This window comes from Bombyx mandarina, chromosome 05, assembly GCF_030267445.1.
Source record: "Bombyx mandarina strain Sakado chromosome 05, ASM3026744v2".
NCBI lineage: Eukaryota > Metazoa > Arthropoda > Insecta > Lepidoptera > Bombycidae > Bombyx > Bombyx mandarina.
In genome coordinates this window covers 12,765,884-12,779,924 of record NC_143212.1, presented here as the reverse complement: position 1 = coordinate 12,779,924, position 14,041 = coordinate 12,765,884, and the positions used below count along the sequence as shown (strand labels likewise).

At 35.3% G+C, this 14,041-nt stretch overlaps 1 protein-coding gene across 2 annotated transcripts; it reads left to right on the top strand.

Annotated features, from left to right (window-relative positions):
- The first annotated feature begins 4,595 nt into the window (after positions 1–4,595).
- Positions 4,596–13,013, top strand: LOC114246262 (fork head domain-containing protein FD4). 2 transcript variants are annotated; one of them, XR_003624820.2, is made up of 3 exons: positions 4,596–5,492; positions 11,024–11,160; positions 12,255–13,013. XR_003624820.2 is itself a non-coding variant. In XM_028178720.2 (2 exons), the coding sequence occupies exon 1, from the start codon at positions 4,701–4,703 to the stop codon at positions 5,487–5,489; it is 789 nt and encodes a 262-aa protein (XP_028034521.1). In that variant the 5' UTR covers positions 4,596–4,700; the 3' UTR covers positions 5,490–5,492; positions 11,024–13,013. The 2 variants fall into 2 exon arrangements, 1 of the variants encoding a protein (XP_028034521.1); XM_028178720.2 differs by having other exon boundaries at positions 11,024–13,013.
- The last annotated feature ends 1,028 nt before the right edge of the window (positions 13,014–14,041 follow it).

The following is a 14,041-nucleotide window of genomic DNA, read 5'->3' as shown; positions in this document are numbered from 1 at the left end:
GTCTTCATCTCTTATAAAGTCCGGAATGTTGGTTCCAAGCCAGGTTTGGGTAATTCGTGCTTTGTGACCAGATGCAGAGTCCTTCTGGAAAGTCCACGGTATATTTTTTAAAAGTGTTTGTCCAAGACTGTATCTTAATACACGTTTGCTGAAGTTTTAACTCCTTTTTCACAAAAATGTAGTTTTCAGACTTCTTGATAAGACACGCGCCACCAAACCATCACTGACGCTGGATGATGACCACGTTGTACCTTTCCGACCACTTGAGCAGTTTCTTAGATCTGTGAGCGTACATTTTATCATTTTGCTTATTGTAGTGTTCTTCAATCATGAAAAATCTTTCATCGGTAAAAAGGATATTTCTTTGCCATTCACCTGCGTATCGCGATAGAAGGTATTTTGATCGATCCACTCTATTATCGATATTTTTTGGTCGTTGACAGATGAAGTGTTATTGTATCTGTTGATAGTACGATATACGAACATACGGTCGATACCAAGCTCTTGAAGTGTACGGTGTTACGCGGTGAGCGGTTTTGTAGTTTAAAAAAAAACTTTATTTTAATACACACTGAATTTATTTATCCTTTACAAAAATCCGATGTTACACGGACAGAGTTATGATGTTATAAGCTTGAAGATTGATGTCGAACTCTCTAAGTTGCAAGGAGAAAGAGAATTTATACATGAATAGTATTTACTAAACAATTAGTAAATGAGTCATTTAGACTATGAACCTTATTGGTAAAACATATTTAGAATCCCTAACGACACAATTAGTAAATGACAGGATATTACTAATGTGAAAGGAAAACAATATTAACTAATGTTCTAATTACAAATGAAGATCTGATGTAAAGTAAACAATATACATATGATTTAGTAACATAAGGAAATATGTATGTTAGTTACTTAGAATTTATTTACAATGATTTAGAACTTAAGAACTAAGAGTTTGAGTACATTATGTGTTTATGAGAATTGATATATGACTTAGCTACTAGTGTGAGGGGCATAACATAACACTGGAATATCACCGACGACTCCATACCCATCTTGTGCAAGGTGATCACTGCAATCCTAATTTCTTCAACACCCCATTCCATATTGTAATTTGATAATGAACACGTAAAAATATGTGAAATGGCACAAAAATGAAAGAATTTTTTAAAATAATATACGTGTTCCAAATTTAAAATAATTAAATAGTTGAAAAAAAGAAAAGTTTTATGTAACAGTATTTATGGCCAGACTAGTTACTATTTATTGATAACCATTGGATTAACGTCTTTAGCCGATTTCAATACATAGCTAGTCATTACATAGCTTGAACAATGCATAAATTTTATATATGATATACAATATATTTTTACATTAATGGCACATATGTAAGTTAATACCTCTAAATTATACAGTACAGAAAGGGTCGCTTCTGTCCCCTTGTACCGAAGATTGAATATAATGGAGCTATTTGCGGAGACGATTTAACGCTGCGTGGTCAGCGTGCTGATAGATGTCTGTGAACGTAGCGTGGCGGTTACTTGAAAGGGTTTTCTTTGGTGCGGGTTTCAAGAAGCTCTATTTTCATAAACACGCTCTTATTAACTTCGTATGTATGTAGGTACTGTAGGTATCAGTAGGCCTTAGTATCAACATGGACAAGACGTAAATTATATCGAAAAGCCATGAGTGAATACACTTCAATAGAATCGGAAGCTTTACTGGTGGTAAGACTTCATGTGGGTCCGCATAGGTAGGTACCACCACCCTGCCCATTTCTGCCGTGAAGCAGTAATGCGTTTCGGTTTGAAGGGTGGGGCAGCCGTTGTAACTATACTGAAACCTTAGGACTTATATCTCAACATGGGTGGCGCATTTACGTTGTAGATGTCTATGGGCTCCAGCAACCACTGAACACGAGGTGGGCTGTGAGCTCGTCCACCCATCAAAGCAATAAAAAAAATTAAACTAAAAACTTAGGTATTTCTAATGGTTTTTCAATTCAAATTCAAATTCAAAATCATTTATTTCAACTTGGATGTCATCAAAAACACACTTGTTGAATGTCAAAATGTAAAAGAAAATGTTAACTCTACCACCGGTTCCAAAAAAAGCCACAGTCCTGAGAAGAACCGGCGAAACAAACTCAGCGGGCTTTTTTTTTTTTTTTTGTATTTTCTCAACTATTTTCTTTTTTTTTAAACAAGAAAACATATTTACAGTATACAAAAAAACAAGTCAAAAAAATACAATTCAAATAAATAATAATAATAATGAAAAATGAAAAGGCCAGGAGCGAACGCCTCATTCCCACGTAGTGCCATCTAGTAAAAAATCCTTAACTTTATAATATGCCTTGTTGCACAAACGTTCCTTGACAGTTTTCTTAAATCTATGAACAGGTAGTAGTTGAACGTTTTGTGGGATCTTGTTGAAAAGCTGTACACCCAGCCCCCTGAAAGAGTTGCTTATTTTCTTAATTCGAGCCGCCGGCAACGCAAGCCTATGTTTGTTCCTAGTGTTCACATTATGCAAATCGCAGACTCTGGGGAATTCTACAATGTTTTTACGCACGTACAATAAATTTTCAAAAATGTATTGGGACGCTAAAGTTAGAATTTTGATTTCCTTAAACTTGTCCCTCAAGGATTCCCTCGGGTGCATATTATAAATAGCACGAATAGCCCTCTTCTGCAGGATGAAAATCGTTTCGACGCGCGGGATCAATACCTTAAAAGTAGTTCTCATTATGTTTACGTCTTTTGAAAACCGAAGAAAACCGAAACGATTCTTTTTCCTCTACCTATTTGCTGGTAACCTAACTGGCTAATCCAGATTCGCGCGTACTGGTAGGCCCGTAGAGGTAGAGGCGAATAGGACCTACCCGTACGCGAGAAGTTGGAATAGCCAGCTAGGTTACCAGCGAATAGGTAGAGGTGAATAGGAGAGATTGAGCTCACAGACTCAACCTGAGAGAGTTTCTTAATACTATTACTAATTCCATTTGACTCCATACAGAAGAGAGCCGTTCGGATTGTCGACAATCCCATTCTCACGGATCGTTTGGAACCTTTGGATCTGCGGAGAGACTTCGCGTTTCTCTGTATTTTGTACAAGTATGTTCCACGGGAAGTGCTCTGAGGAATTGTTTGAGATGATTCCATTAGCTCGTTTTTACCATCGCACTGCCAGCCACCGGAGTAGAGTTCATCCATATTATCAAGAACTGCTGCGTTCATCCACAGTGCGTTTCCAAAGATCTTTTCTGCCACGTACCATCCGGCTTTGGAATGAGCTTCCCTCCACGGTTTTCCCAAGCGCTATTTTTATTATTATTTTTTTATTGCTTCTTAGATGGTTGGACGAGCTCACAGCCCACCTGGTGTTAAGTAATTACTGGAGCCCATAGACATCTACACAGTAAATGTGCCACCCACCTCGAGATATAAGTTCTAAGGGCTCAAGTATAGTTACAACGGCTGTCCCCACCCTTCAAACCGAAACGAATTACTGCTTCACGGCTGAAATAGACAGGGTGATGGTATCTATCCGTACGGACTCACAAGAGGTCCTGCCACCAGCTATGACATGTTCTTCTTCAAACGAGGCTTGTGGAGAGTAGTTAATAGTAGGCAGCGGCTTGGCAAGAACAGTGCTTCAGAAACGAACATCTTTCACGGCAGACGCGTATCTCGATGTCTTTTTTTTTTATTGTCTTTGTACGCAGACGAGCATACGGCCCACCTGATGGTGAGTGGTTACCGTCGCCCATGGACTTCAGCAATGCCAAGGGCAGAGCCAAGCCGCTGCCTACCGAATGTCTTGTTGTCCAGTTAAAGTATTGAAGCCTACTTTACTACTACATAACGTTTACTACTTGCATTTAATTTACAATAACACAAATTAGCTTCAGCATTCGACCCTATAAACGAACGGGACATCTTTTGAATTAGTATACGCTATTTAATTACATTGATCATTAAAATTAAATTCGCTTAATAACTTTAAAGCATAATTGAAAACCTGTTTTATATTTTAAGATTATGTCGACTATGTTTTTTATTTTTTATTGCTTAGATGGGTGGACGAGCTCACAGACCACCTGGTGTTAAGTGGTTACTGGAGTCCATAGACATCTACAAAGTAAATGCGCCACCCACCTTGAGATATAAGTTCTAAGGTCTCAAGTTCAGTTACAACGGCTGCCCCACCCTTCAAACCGAAACGCATTACTGCTTCACGGCAGAAATAGGCAGGGTGGTGGTACCTACCCGTGCGGACTCACAAGAGGTCCTACCACCAGTAAAGAATGTAGAAAGTATTTAGGTACACTGGCTAGTGCTATAACTTCTTTACCGAAGCATCAATAAGTATCTGCCTACTTCTTTAATCATCGCAATTTTGAAACAAGCTCAAGAGTTGTCGGTGTCGAATAAATTTTGTATAATGTAAACGTGATAACAATTTAAATTCCTCTGTAACGGGTCCGGAGCCGACAAAAACAACAAACAAACATGAAGGCACGCGATTGGCCCGGCGAGGGCGAGGCGGCGCCGCAGATATTCACGCCTCATACACGCAGTCTCGCTCACTCACTCAGTCCTTATCTTCCACTCCGCTGTGAGAGACGTCTCCCCTTTAAAATTTCGCACAAAAACAGTGATCAAACCACGTAACGACTGAAATATTCGCGCTAAACGATGCCTCGGCCGACACGTGAATCTTACGGTGATCAAAAACCACCTTTTTCATATATAGCCCTGACCGCGATGGCGATCTGGAGTTCCCCGGAGCGTATGCTGCCGCTGTCGGAGATCTACCGGTTCATCACGGATCGGTTCCCGTACTACCGGCGCAACACGCAGCGCTGGCAGAACTCGCTGCGACACAACCTGTCCTTCAACGACTGCTTCGTGAAGGTGCCGCGCCGCCCCGACCGGCCCGGCAAGGGCGCGTACTGGACCCTGCATCCCCAGGCGTTTGACATGTTCGAAAACGGCTCCTTGCTTCGTCGGCGGAAACGTTTTAAGCTGCACAAAGGTGAAAAAGACAGCCTAAATGCGGAATTAGCAGCGCTCGCGAGCTTCAACAGAGCTTTCTTGGCGCGACAAGCAAGCGCTCCCCCAACACCCACGAATGCTTCTAGTGGTGGTCTGTATCCATCAGCGTCGACATACATGTCACGGTTGAGCCCAGAATCAACAGAAGCACCGGATACAGCAGCTTTATTACCTGTGGCACCTCGACCGAGAAGGGCATTCACTATAGACGCGTTATTAGAGCCCGATCCTCGTCGCTCGTCGCCATCTCCGCCTCTGCAGCTACCGCCACTACAGCCTCACTGCCCCCTGCCCCTGCCGGCCCCGTACCTGCTCGCCGCGCAGAGATACCACGCAGAACTACTAGCGGGATTACAGCAATCTTGTCTACCACCTCTCTGGACATGGCGGGAATCAAATCAATTTTCACATTACACACTAAACTCATGAATGGTAAGAGATTAATTTTAAATTATGTTGCTATCTAATCCGGTACCAAAACGAACGTACTAACCTGTATTATAATATAAGATAATCGGCTTTAGAATTTCACCGAATAATTTATCACCATTAACACCAATTCGCAGAGACCGAATAGAAAAACACTATATGTCTTATTTTAGTATTATAGTGGTTTAATCAAGATTTCCTTGTACATCATTATTAATTAAATATTGCATGCAACGGCCCCAAAATCAAGATTTCATCACCAAGTTAGAGCCCCGTGAGCTCACCTATTCCACGACGTTGACATAGCCCTCTAAGGCTACCAGCTTAGGTATAAAAAAAAAACGTGCTTTCTGTCTTGTGGAAAAGAAAACACACATAAGTAGATCCACTAAGATCCATTACTAAAATTATTTTCGCAAAAAAATTGATTCCGAGCGGATATCGAACCAAGTGGTCTGATCAACTAAAAAGGCGATATATTTTTATCAATGATTATCTTTAATATTAATAGAGTCACGAAAACGCACTAAATTGTAAGCAATAACACAATTTAAAATTCTTTTGATCGTGTTTTCCTTATTTCATTACGATACCTTTGGCGTGGGTCTAAGTTGTACCTTGAAGCCAAAAAAGATTCGTTTAGAATACATATTTATTTTAATAGATACTTGTTTGTTTAATTATTCAAAATATTATCACAAACAGATGTTAATGAACTTAGAAAGTTGAACGCATAGTTTGAGTCTAAATACTGTGGACGATGACCACATAGCCTTCAAAAAAAAACTTTGTAAAATTTATCAACAAAATCAATTTTCAATATGTCCGATATTGGCATTACATTGCGTATTCTATTAGCATATGTTTTTTTATTATGAAATTATGAAGAAGCAATCAAACCTTTAGCAATCAAAAGATACCTCAAGGCTGAACTAAACCGATCAAGCATTTATATTTTAACACTGAAAAAATCTTATTCTGCAATGGGACGAAGCGATACGTATGGTCAAAAATTTATCATCTATATAGAATGCGTTTGAACCCGCAAAGAGTACTACTACAATCTAGTGACATTTTGCATTGTCAATTAAAAAATATAAGCTGTAAGATCTACTTGCTTAAGCCATTACTATCGCGATTTCTATGCCATCACCCACCTTGAGACATGAGGCGAAATATAAATTTTATTTTACAACGGGTATCACAACCCTTCGAACCAAAAAGTATCCTGCGTCGCGACATAAAAAAGCAGGTTGGTGGTACTCACTTTTAAGAGCATTGAGTACACGCCCTACCAGCAGTAAAAACAAATAGGTAGATCGTAGTGATTTACAAAAATACATGGATATTTTCTCTTCTTACAAAAAAAACGCACCGCTAATTCCAATAAATTCTACGAGCATCTCATTCCACCGAAATGCCGAGTAGACAAGAAAGAATCATTTTACAGCATTTAACTAAGTCCTGACATCGCGTTTTTATTGAAAAATTATCAGTTGTGAATTTTAAAGAAAAGAAGAAAAAAAAATTATATTCTCTATAGTATTTTTTTCAATAATGAACTGAAACTGGTATCCCTTTTCAAGGATGATGTCACATCAGTGACATTATGAGAGCGGAGCCGTTGCTTCAAAAAATGTTACCCTGTGACATAACATTCCCCCCTTCTTACCCGTTACCCAATACCCGTTCAGATAAGATACGTATTTTCTATTTACGATCAAAGCACATTATTTCTGAAAATTGTTCGGATTGTTATACACCGCAATATTGATAAATAAATCTTAAAAGTGTTCAAGTAATTATTACCTTCATGCTTTGTGTTGAAATTAGAAAAGTCTTTTGAGGCTATTAATAAGATCACTACAAAACTGAAATTTTATTACATAAAATATAGGCTAACTGATCTGTATAGAATGAAGCCCATGATGACTTTATTTAAAGTCACACAAAGGTCAAATTTACTAGTTTCATGATCATTGTAATTAGAGATTATTTTAAAAATGACCCAGCAACAAACAAAAGTTTTTTTTGCAATATTCCAACACCATATACGATTAAAGATTAAAAATTCCTTGGACAACATGATGCAATACACTAATGTCCGAAAATACCATTTTAATTCTATAAAATACTATTTTAATTAAATACCATCTCCAAAAACCCAGAAATTAATGTAGTGAAAATAGATGTAGAATTTATTAGATATCAACAACAAGTTATATCTATCTAATCAAATTATCAAAATACAAGTTGCAATAAGTATTCAATGATATTCTAATCTATCTGATGAAAAAAAAATGTAACTAATAGCTGCATACGGTGATGCTCCAAACACGATCATTCCATTAATTAATTAATTCCATTCGATCTTATGATAATAGTTCACATAATTACTTTTCTATCCTTCAGACCAGAACACGAATAGTATTTCACGGCGAAATAGGTTTGTCGGTATTGCTGACCCTTACCGACTTATGTACTCTAAAAAAAAGTATTGCATTTCATTGTTCTTCTCCCATAAAAGAACTTATTAGCTACAAAATTATTTATCTATACTTTTTTTTATATTATAAAGCTGAAGAGTTTGTTTGTTTGAACGCGCTAATCTCAAGAATTACTGGTCCGATTTGAAAAATTCTTTCAGTGTTACATAGCCCATTTATCGAGGAAGGCTTTAGGCTATACCTATAACATCACGCTAAGACCAATGCAAGCGGAGCACCAATAAAGAATGTTTCAAAATCGGGGTTTTCTTCCGGCTTTTTAAACAACTAGAAGGATAGATAATCCACAAAGATATTAATAGCAATCGAATTTCATGATATCACTATTTAATTGGAATTGGCACTTTTATGGCATAGGTATTTTGTCACCGGGACACTTACCTTCTTCAGCATCTTACCTTCTCGGCTGCGGAAAAATATCAGTACATTAATTATCTATCGTTCACTTGGAGTAACTTGATAATAGACTATATTTAGATTATATATTTAGAGAATATATTTGCATCTAAATAATATGCATGTTACCTACATGTGTGGTGGTACATACATGGTACATATGTGACATGTTTGACAATAATATCTTTAAAATAAATAGATAAAAACTTAAGTATAATTTTCTCTTCAGTTTGTGAACCGCTTTTCTTTTTTTTATCTTGTTAACGAGCTTTTTTGTTTGTTATCAATTTATATATATTTTTTCGAAATGTCAAAGACAAAAGAAACAAAAAAATGCGGGAAAATGCGCAAATGCATTCGTAATTTGAAATGAGCAATTCGAATAGTTGCATAATTTTCCTCTATTGAATTCTCTGATGTTAAAGTATAAGGCGTGATTTCAATGTATTTAATTTCAGTTTATTTATTTTTTATTAAAATTAGTCATATATTTCCTGTACTTACTATTCAACCTGGTCTCATTAGAAAATCAGAAGCTGGTGCTATTCTGAAAATTGCATTAATAATATGTCGAGTTCTCCCCTGCAGGAATAGGTGTTTCCATCTTCGGACCGTGATAAATAACTTATATCAAATAAAAAGGTAGACAAACCATTAGGTACTCAAATGATATCAAAAAATAATTATACAAGGTAGATGGCAACACTCACTGTGCTGCACTCATTATTGCGAAATGATTTTTGGTGCAATAGAAAATCAAAACACAAGGTCAAAAATAACACAATTTATTAAAAGTTTGTATCTAACACAGCACAAAATACTTAACACCAAAATAACGTGCTTTAATAGTAAAATAAAATCAAAAATCAAATTGCTCTTATTTCAATAATTATCTTAATTATTGTATAGCCATCGGTCGTTGATATGTTTGCAAATTATCAAGTTAATCGGACGTCTTCATTACATACCGGAATCCTTATCTCTTTCATATCATCTAATCTGAAGAAAATCAGGCAAAGCTATTAAAACTCTGATAACAGGATGTTAGATTTCTTAATAAATGTGATTTAAACAAACTGCAACCTTCAAGTTTTTGCCGATGCAATTCAACTGTAATTTTGAAAGAAAAACTGCAGCAATTGACTTTGAATTTGAGATAAAAAATTGTAACCTACATTATTCAGTTCTATTCTAAACCTTTGCTATATTTAGCAAAGGCTCATTCAAAGTGCCAAAAATTGAAACTATTATTTTTAAGAGTCGTCATCATCACCCCTTCGAATAGATAAACGAAAAAAATATTAAAGTAGCAAACACACAGAACCTTCATAATTTTTATACACATGAGAAGTAATCTTATGTAGAAATTTTGATACAAATTTGGGGATTAATACCATGGCCTGATAAATAAATCTGAATGTGTTTTATGAAATAAAAAAAATGCTAAACAATTTTCCGGTTTCATAGGGCATAGCACGTAGAAGATAAGACGTATTGTAAATATGCTCGGGTAGACACTACCGCCTCGCCAATTTCTGCCACAAAACAGTCATGCGTTCTAATTTGAAGGGTGGGAAAGCCGTTACATAATAAAGTTGAGACTTCGAGGCTATCTCTAAAGATGGGCAGCGAAATTTATGTAGCGACATCTATAAACGTATTGATCAGTAAAAGCAAAAATGGTGGACCGTACTTGTCCAACCCAAAACTGTAAGAATAAAATCCGACATTAGTACTTACTAAACCTTTTATAAAAGTCAATGATAGTTTTTTTTTAAAAACCAATAACTTTGTTTCTAATAAGTGATAAAAGCTTATCTTATTGGAAACTCACATTTTCATCTTGTTTACTCATTTCAGAAAAGACATTGTTATTTTATATTTTTTGCTTGTGTTTGATGGTTAACCGATATGGTTGTTATTGCTGAGAACACAGTTATGATGTTGCTTACAATAGAAACAATTAAGGAAATCTGATTAAAGCGAGATCTACAAAAAAAACCACCTACCAAATTTAACTATTTCTTAAAAGCTTGAAAATCATACCTTTAAGTACTTGAAGTATTAATAACCTGAACAAACGCTAAATAATAATTAGTTCCAATTTCGTAGTAAAAACAACATAACTGTTACTTACTGCTATTACTGGTGGTAGGACCTCATGTGAGTCCGCACGGGTAGGTACTACCACCCCGCCTATTTCTGCCGTGCAGCCGTTGTAACTATACTGAGACCTTACAACTTATATCTCAAGGTGGGTGGCGCATTTGCGTTGTAAATGTCTATGGGCTCCAGTAACCACTTAGCACCAGGTGGGCTGTGAGCTCCTCCACTCATCTAAGCAATAAAAAAAATATCTGTACCTTATATTCGCTATGCAAATTAAAAAAACTTTCGTTTAATTTTGCAGTATTAACTAACTAAGAGTACAACTAGGGTAATTAAAATTTGATGAAACACAGTGTCTTAAAAATACAATAATGTTTTTTTTTCAATCCACTTACAACATTTCACTGGTTGAAGAAATCAAAATTAGACATGCTAAACGTAATTTTAAAACAAGTTCTAAACTCGAAAAACATGTTTGAAAATTGTTTAAAAAATATTTAAATTTACTTTTTTGTTCCACAGGAGCCAGTGTGTTTATTAAGAAGATCTCAAGTAACTAATTATAAGGACCACATATGGACAGTTCGCTACGCAAATAGTATTAGATGTTAGGAATGTGACGTCAAACATTAGAGCCACGGGATCTTAGTTGTTTAAAGGTGAGTGAATCGAGTGAAAACAAAATTTATCAAAATATTTATTTGCATTCTTATTAAATTGTTTTTTTTTTTATGTAGAAAGTCTATGTATTTTAAAACCGTTCCTATGATAATTTTTTGTTTTATTTAATTACTAGCTTGTTATAACGATGTACATAAATTTAATAAAGTGTCTAGAATATGTGCTATAAATTATTATACTAGAAAAAAGAGAGATTAAGAGTGTAAAAGAGTAAACGTGTATTTCTTAATGATAGTTCTTCTATATCCAGCAAATTTTGTCTTTTTGGGGAAGTTTTGCAATTCCTAAAAGCTATATTCAGTCAGTAAAGTCTTATGGACATTCCGTGAAACCACAACAATGGCACTAGCATAACACTGTTTCCCTGATACCCGAACTGGCATGTGTTTTTTTTGTCACGGGGTCTCGATCTTTAGAATATAATTTTAAGTCAATTATAAAGACAAAATCCGTATCAATTTGGAATGTTTATATAGAATCATGGAAACCCGACGCCGTAAAATATCAATTGATGTGTTTTCGAGTATTCTTTTGGCATACTCTAGTAAAAACGCTGTGAGCAGAAAATTAAATATTGATTTGATGATCGATGATTCTTTTAAGTTATAAAGTAACAGAAGTTTTACACATCTACAAAAAACACAATTCTCGTAGACAAACGTTAATGCCACTATCAGAGTTTTAAGACAAGCAAGTCGAACACACTCACTAATTATTGTCTTACTAATTTTACGGCATAATTTAAAATTTAATTCTGTAATTATCAACATTTTGGAAATTGTAGTTTTCGTGGTAACCGATTTGTAAGTCGATATTTCTGTATTATTCAAACTAATTAACTAACTAATGACGATTTTGTTTTTGTTTTAAATATTAATTTACAATTACACATATTTGTTAAAAAAAACAAATACGAGATTGACCGAGAAATTAGTTTTAATTATATCTCCGGCTCGAGAAAATCAGGAAATTAATTATTAATAAATTTCAATAAATGTTAATCTATATCAATATTAGTTAACCCATAAAGTCTGTCACACATTTCCTTACTGTAGAAAACGCTTTGTTTCAGGAAACGGGTGACATTTTTGGGGCAAAACTCATTCGTCTAACTTATTTGAATGACTGTTTAGGGCACCGATATAGTGACAGGAGAGGCGGCAGCGGATTCCAGAATTAAAATTACAAAAATTCAATTATTTATATTCAATCATTATATACAAATTAAATTTAAATTTAAAACTTTTGTTGCGAATATTTATTAAATTAACTTTTGAATAATAATAAAACAAGAAGTCATTGTTACTGGAGTTATGTAATAAAAGAGCACTTCAGTATTGAAATTCAAAAATAATAATCGAAAATACATTTTAACGATTCATCAGATGCATTCATCAAGAACTTAACAATCGTGGCCACTGATTATTCCTCCGAACCAGGAACTAGGTGTTGGCAATCTCAGCTTCTTACAGCAGGCTGGTTCGCTCTTTCACTGATTATAATTCCTTCTTGACTACGTTTCCGCGAAGTGATCATGCCTCTTACAAGTTTAAGTATTATCTCACATACTTACGGACTTATTGATAAATATTTATTACATTAAACTACCCGCTGTCGCTTCAGTAGTCAATGTAGGCGCTTACTTAAATGAATGTTCGCTATATTGTAGACTTTATTTGTTGAACTGTGATATTTTAGTGTAAGCATTAAATTCGTGTTTGTAAATATGTAAAGTTAAATAAATTATTTAATTTAGATAAATTATAAAACTTGTAACTTATTGAATGTATGTTCGTAGAAAAAGAAAAATATAGTAAATTACGTTGACCGTTTTCATTGTTTTATTTATTAACTTATTTAAACGAATCTCATATCTCATTGAAGGCCATTTATGTGTCCTATTTATACCCACTAATATCACAACGTGATTACCGCTACCAACTTTGAGATAAAATATCAAAGTTTTTGAAACATCACAACTTAGACGTCATTACTACATAGTATAAAACAAAGTCGCTTTCTCTCTCCCTATATCTCTGTCCCTATGTACGTATCCCGATTTTGATGCGGTTTTTTTTTATAGATAGTGTGATTGAAGAGGAAGGTTTATATGTAGAATAACATCCATTAAATAGTGAAGAAATCAATATGAATTACAGTTACAGAAGCGAAGCGCGGGCGGGTCGCTAGTATTTTAATAAATTTGCATTAAATTGTACTCTAAAATTCCCATTTTTATTTTAACAGCAAATACTACGCCAACAATCTATAAACTAAAATCTATAAATAAAATATTCTAGTACAAGTATGGATAGTCCAATTGAAAAATATAGGTATTCGAAATAATGGTCTAAATATATTTAATAATACCGGTGGTATACCTAAAGTTACATCTTGGAGCGGCCCAACGGACAAGAGAAGTCGAGGGAGACCACTAACCAGATGGGAAGACGATCTTAGACGAACAGCTGGCCCAAACTGGATAGACGCCTAGACGTGGCACAGGATAGAGACGCTTGGGCATCTTTGGAGGAGGCCTTTACCCGATCCGGGGTTCTTGCTAACTAAATTTTACTGATTTAGTACAAAACTCTTTTACATCCTAAATACTTATACATACATTTATATTTATTATATATATTTTTCAAACTTTGTAAAGCAAGAAATAAAGGGCTTACTACTACTACTACTACTACCTAATGTTGGATTTTTATCACATAACCAAGAACACCTCAGGTCGTTTTGAACGTGTAACAATCATACGCTGCATGCTTTCAAAATCCATTATGACCGCCAAAGGGGCTCTTCCTGACTCCGAAGCTAGTAACTTGAAGCACCTTCTTTTTCGTAAAAACACCA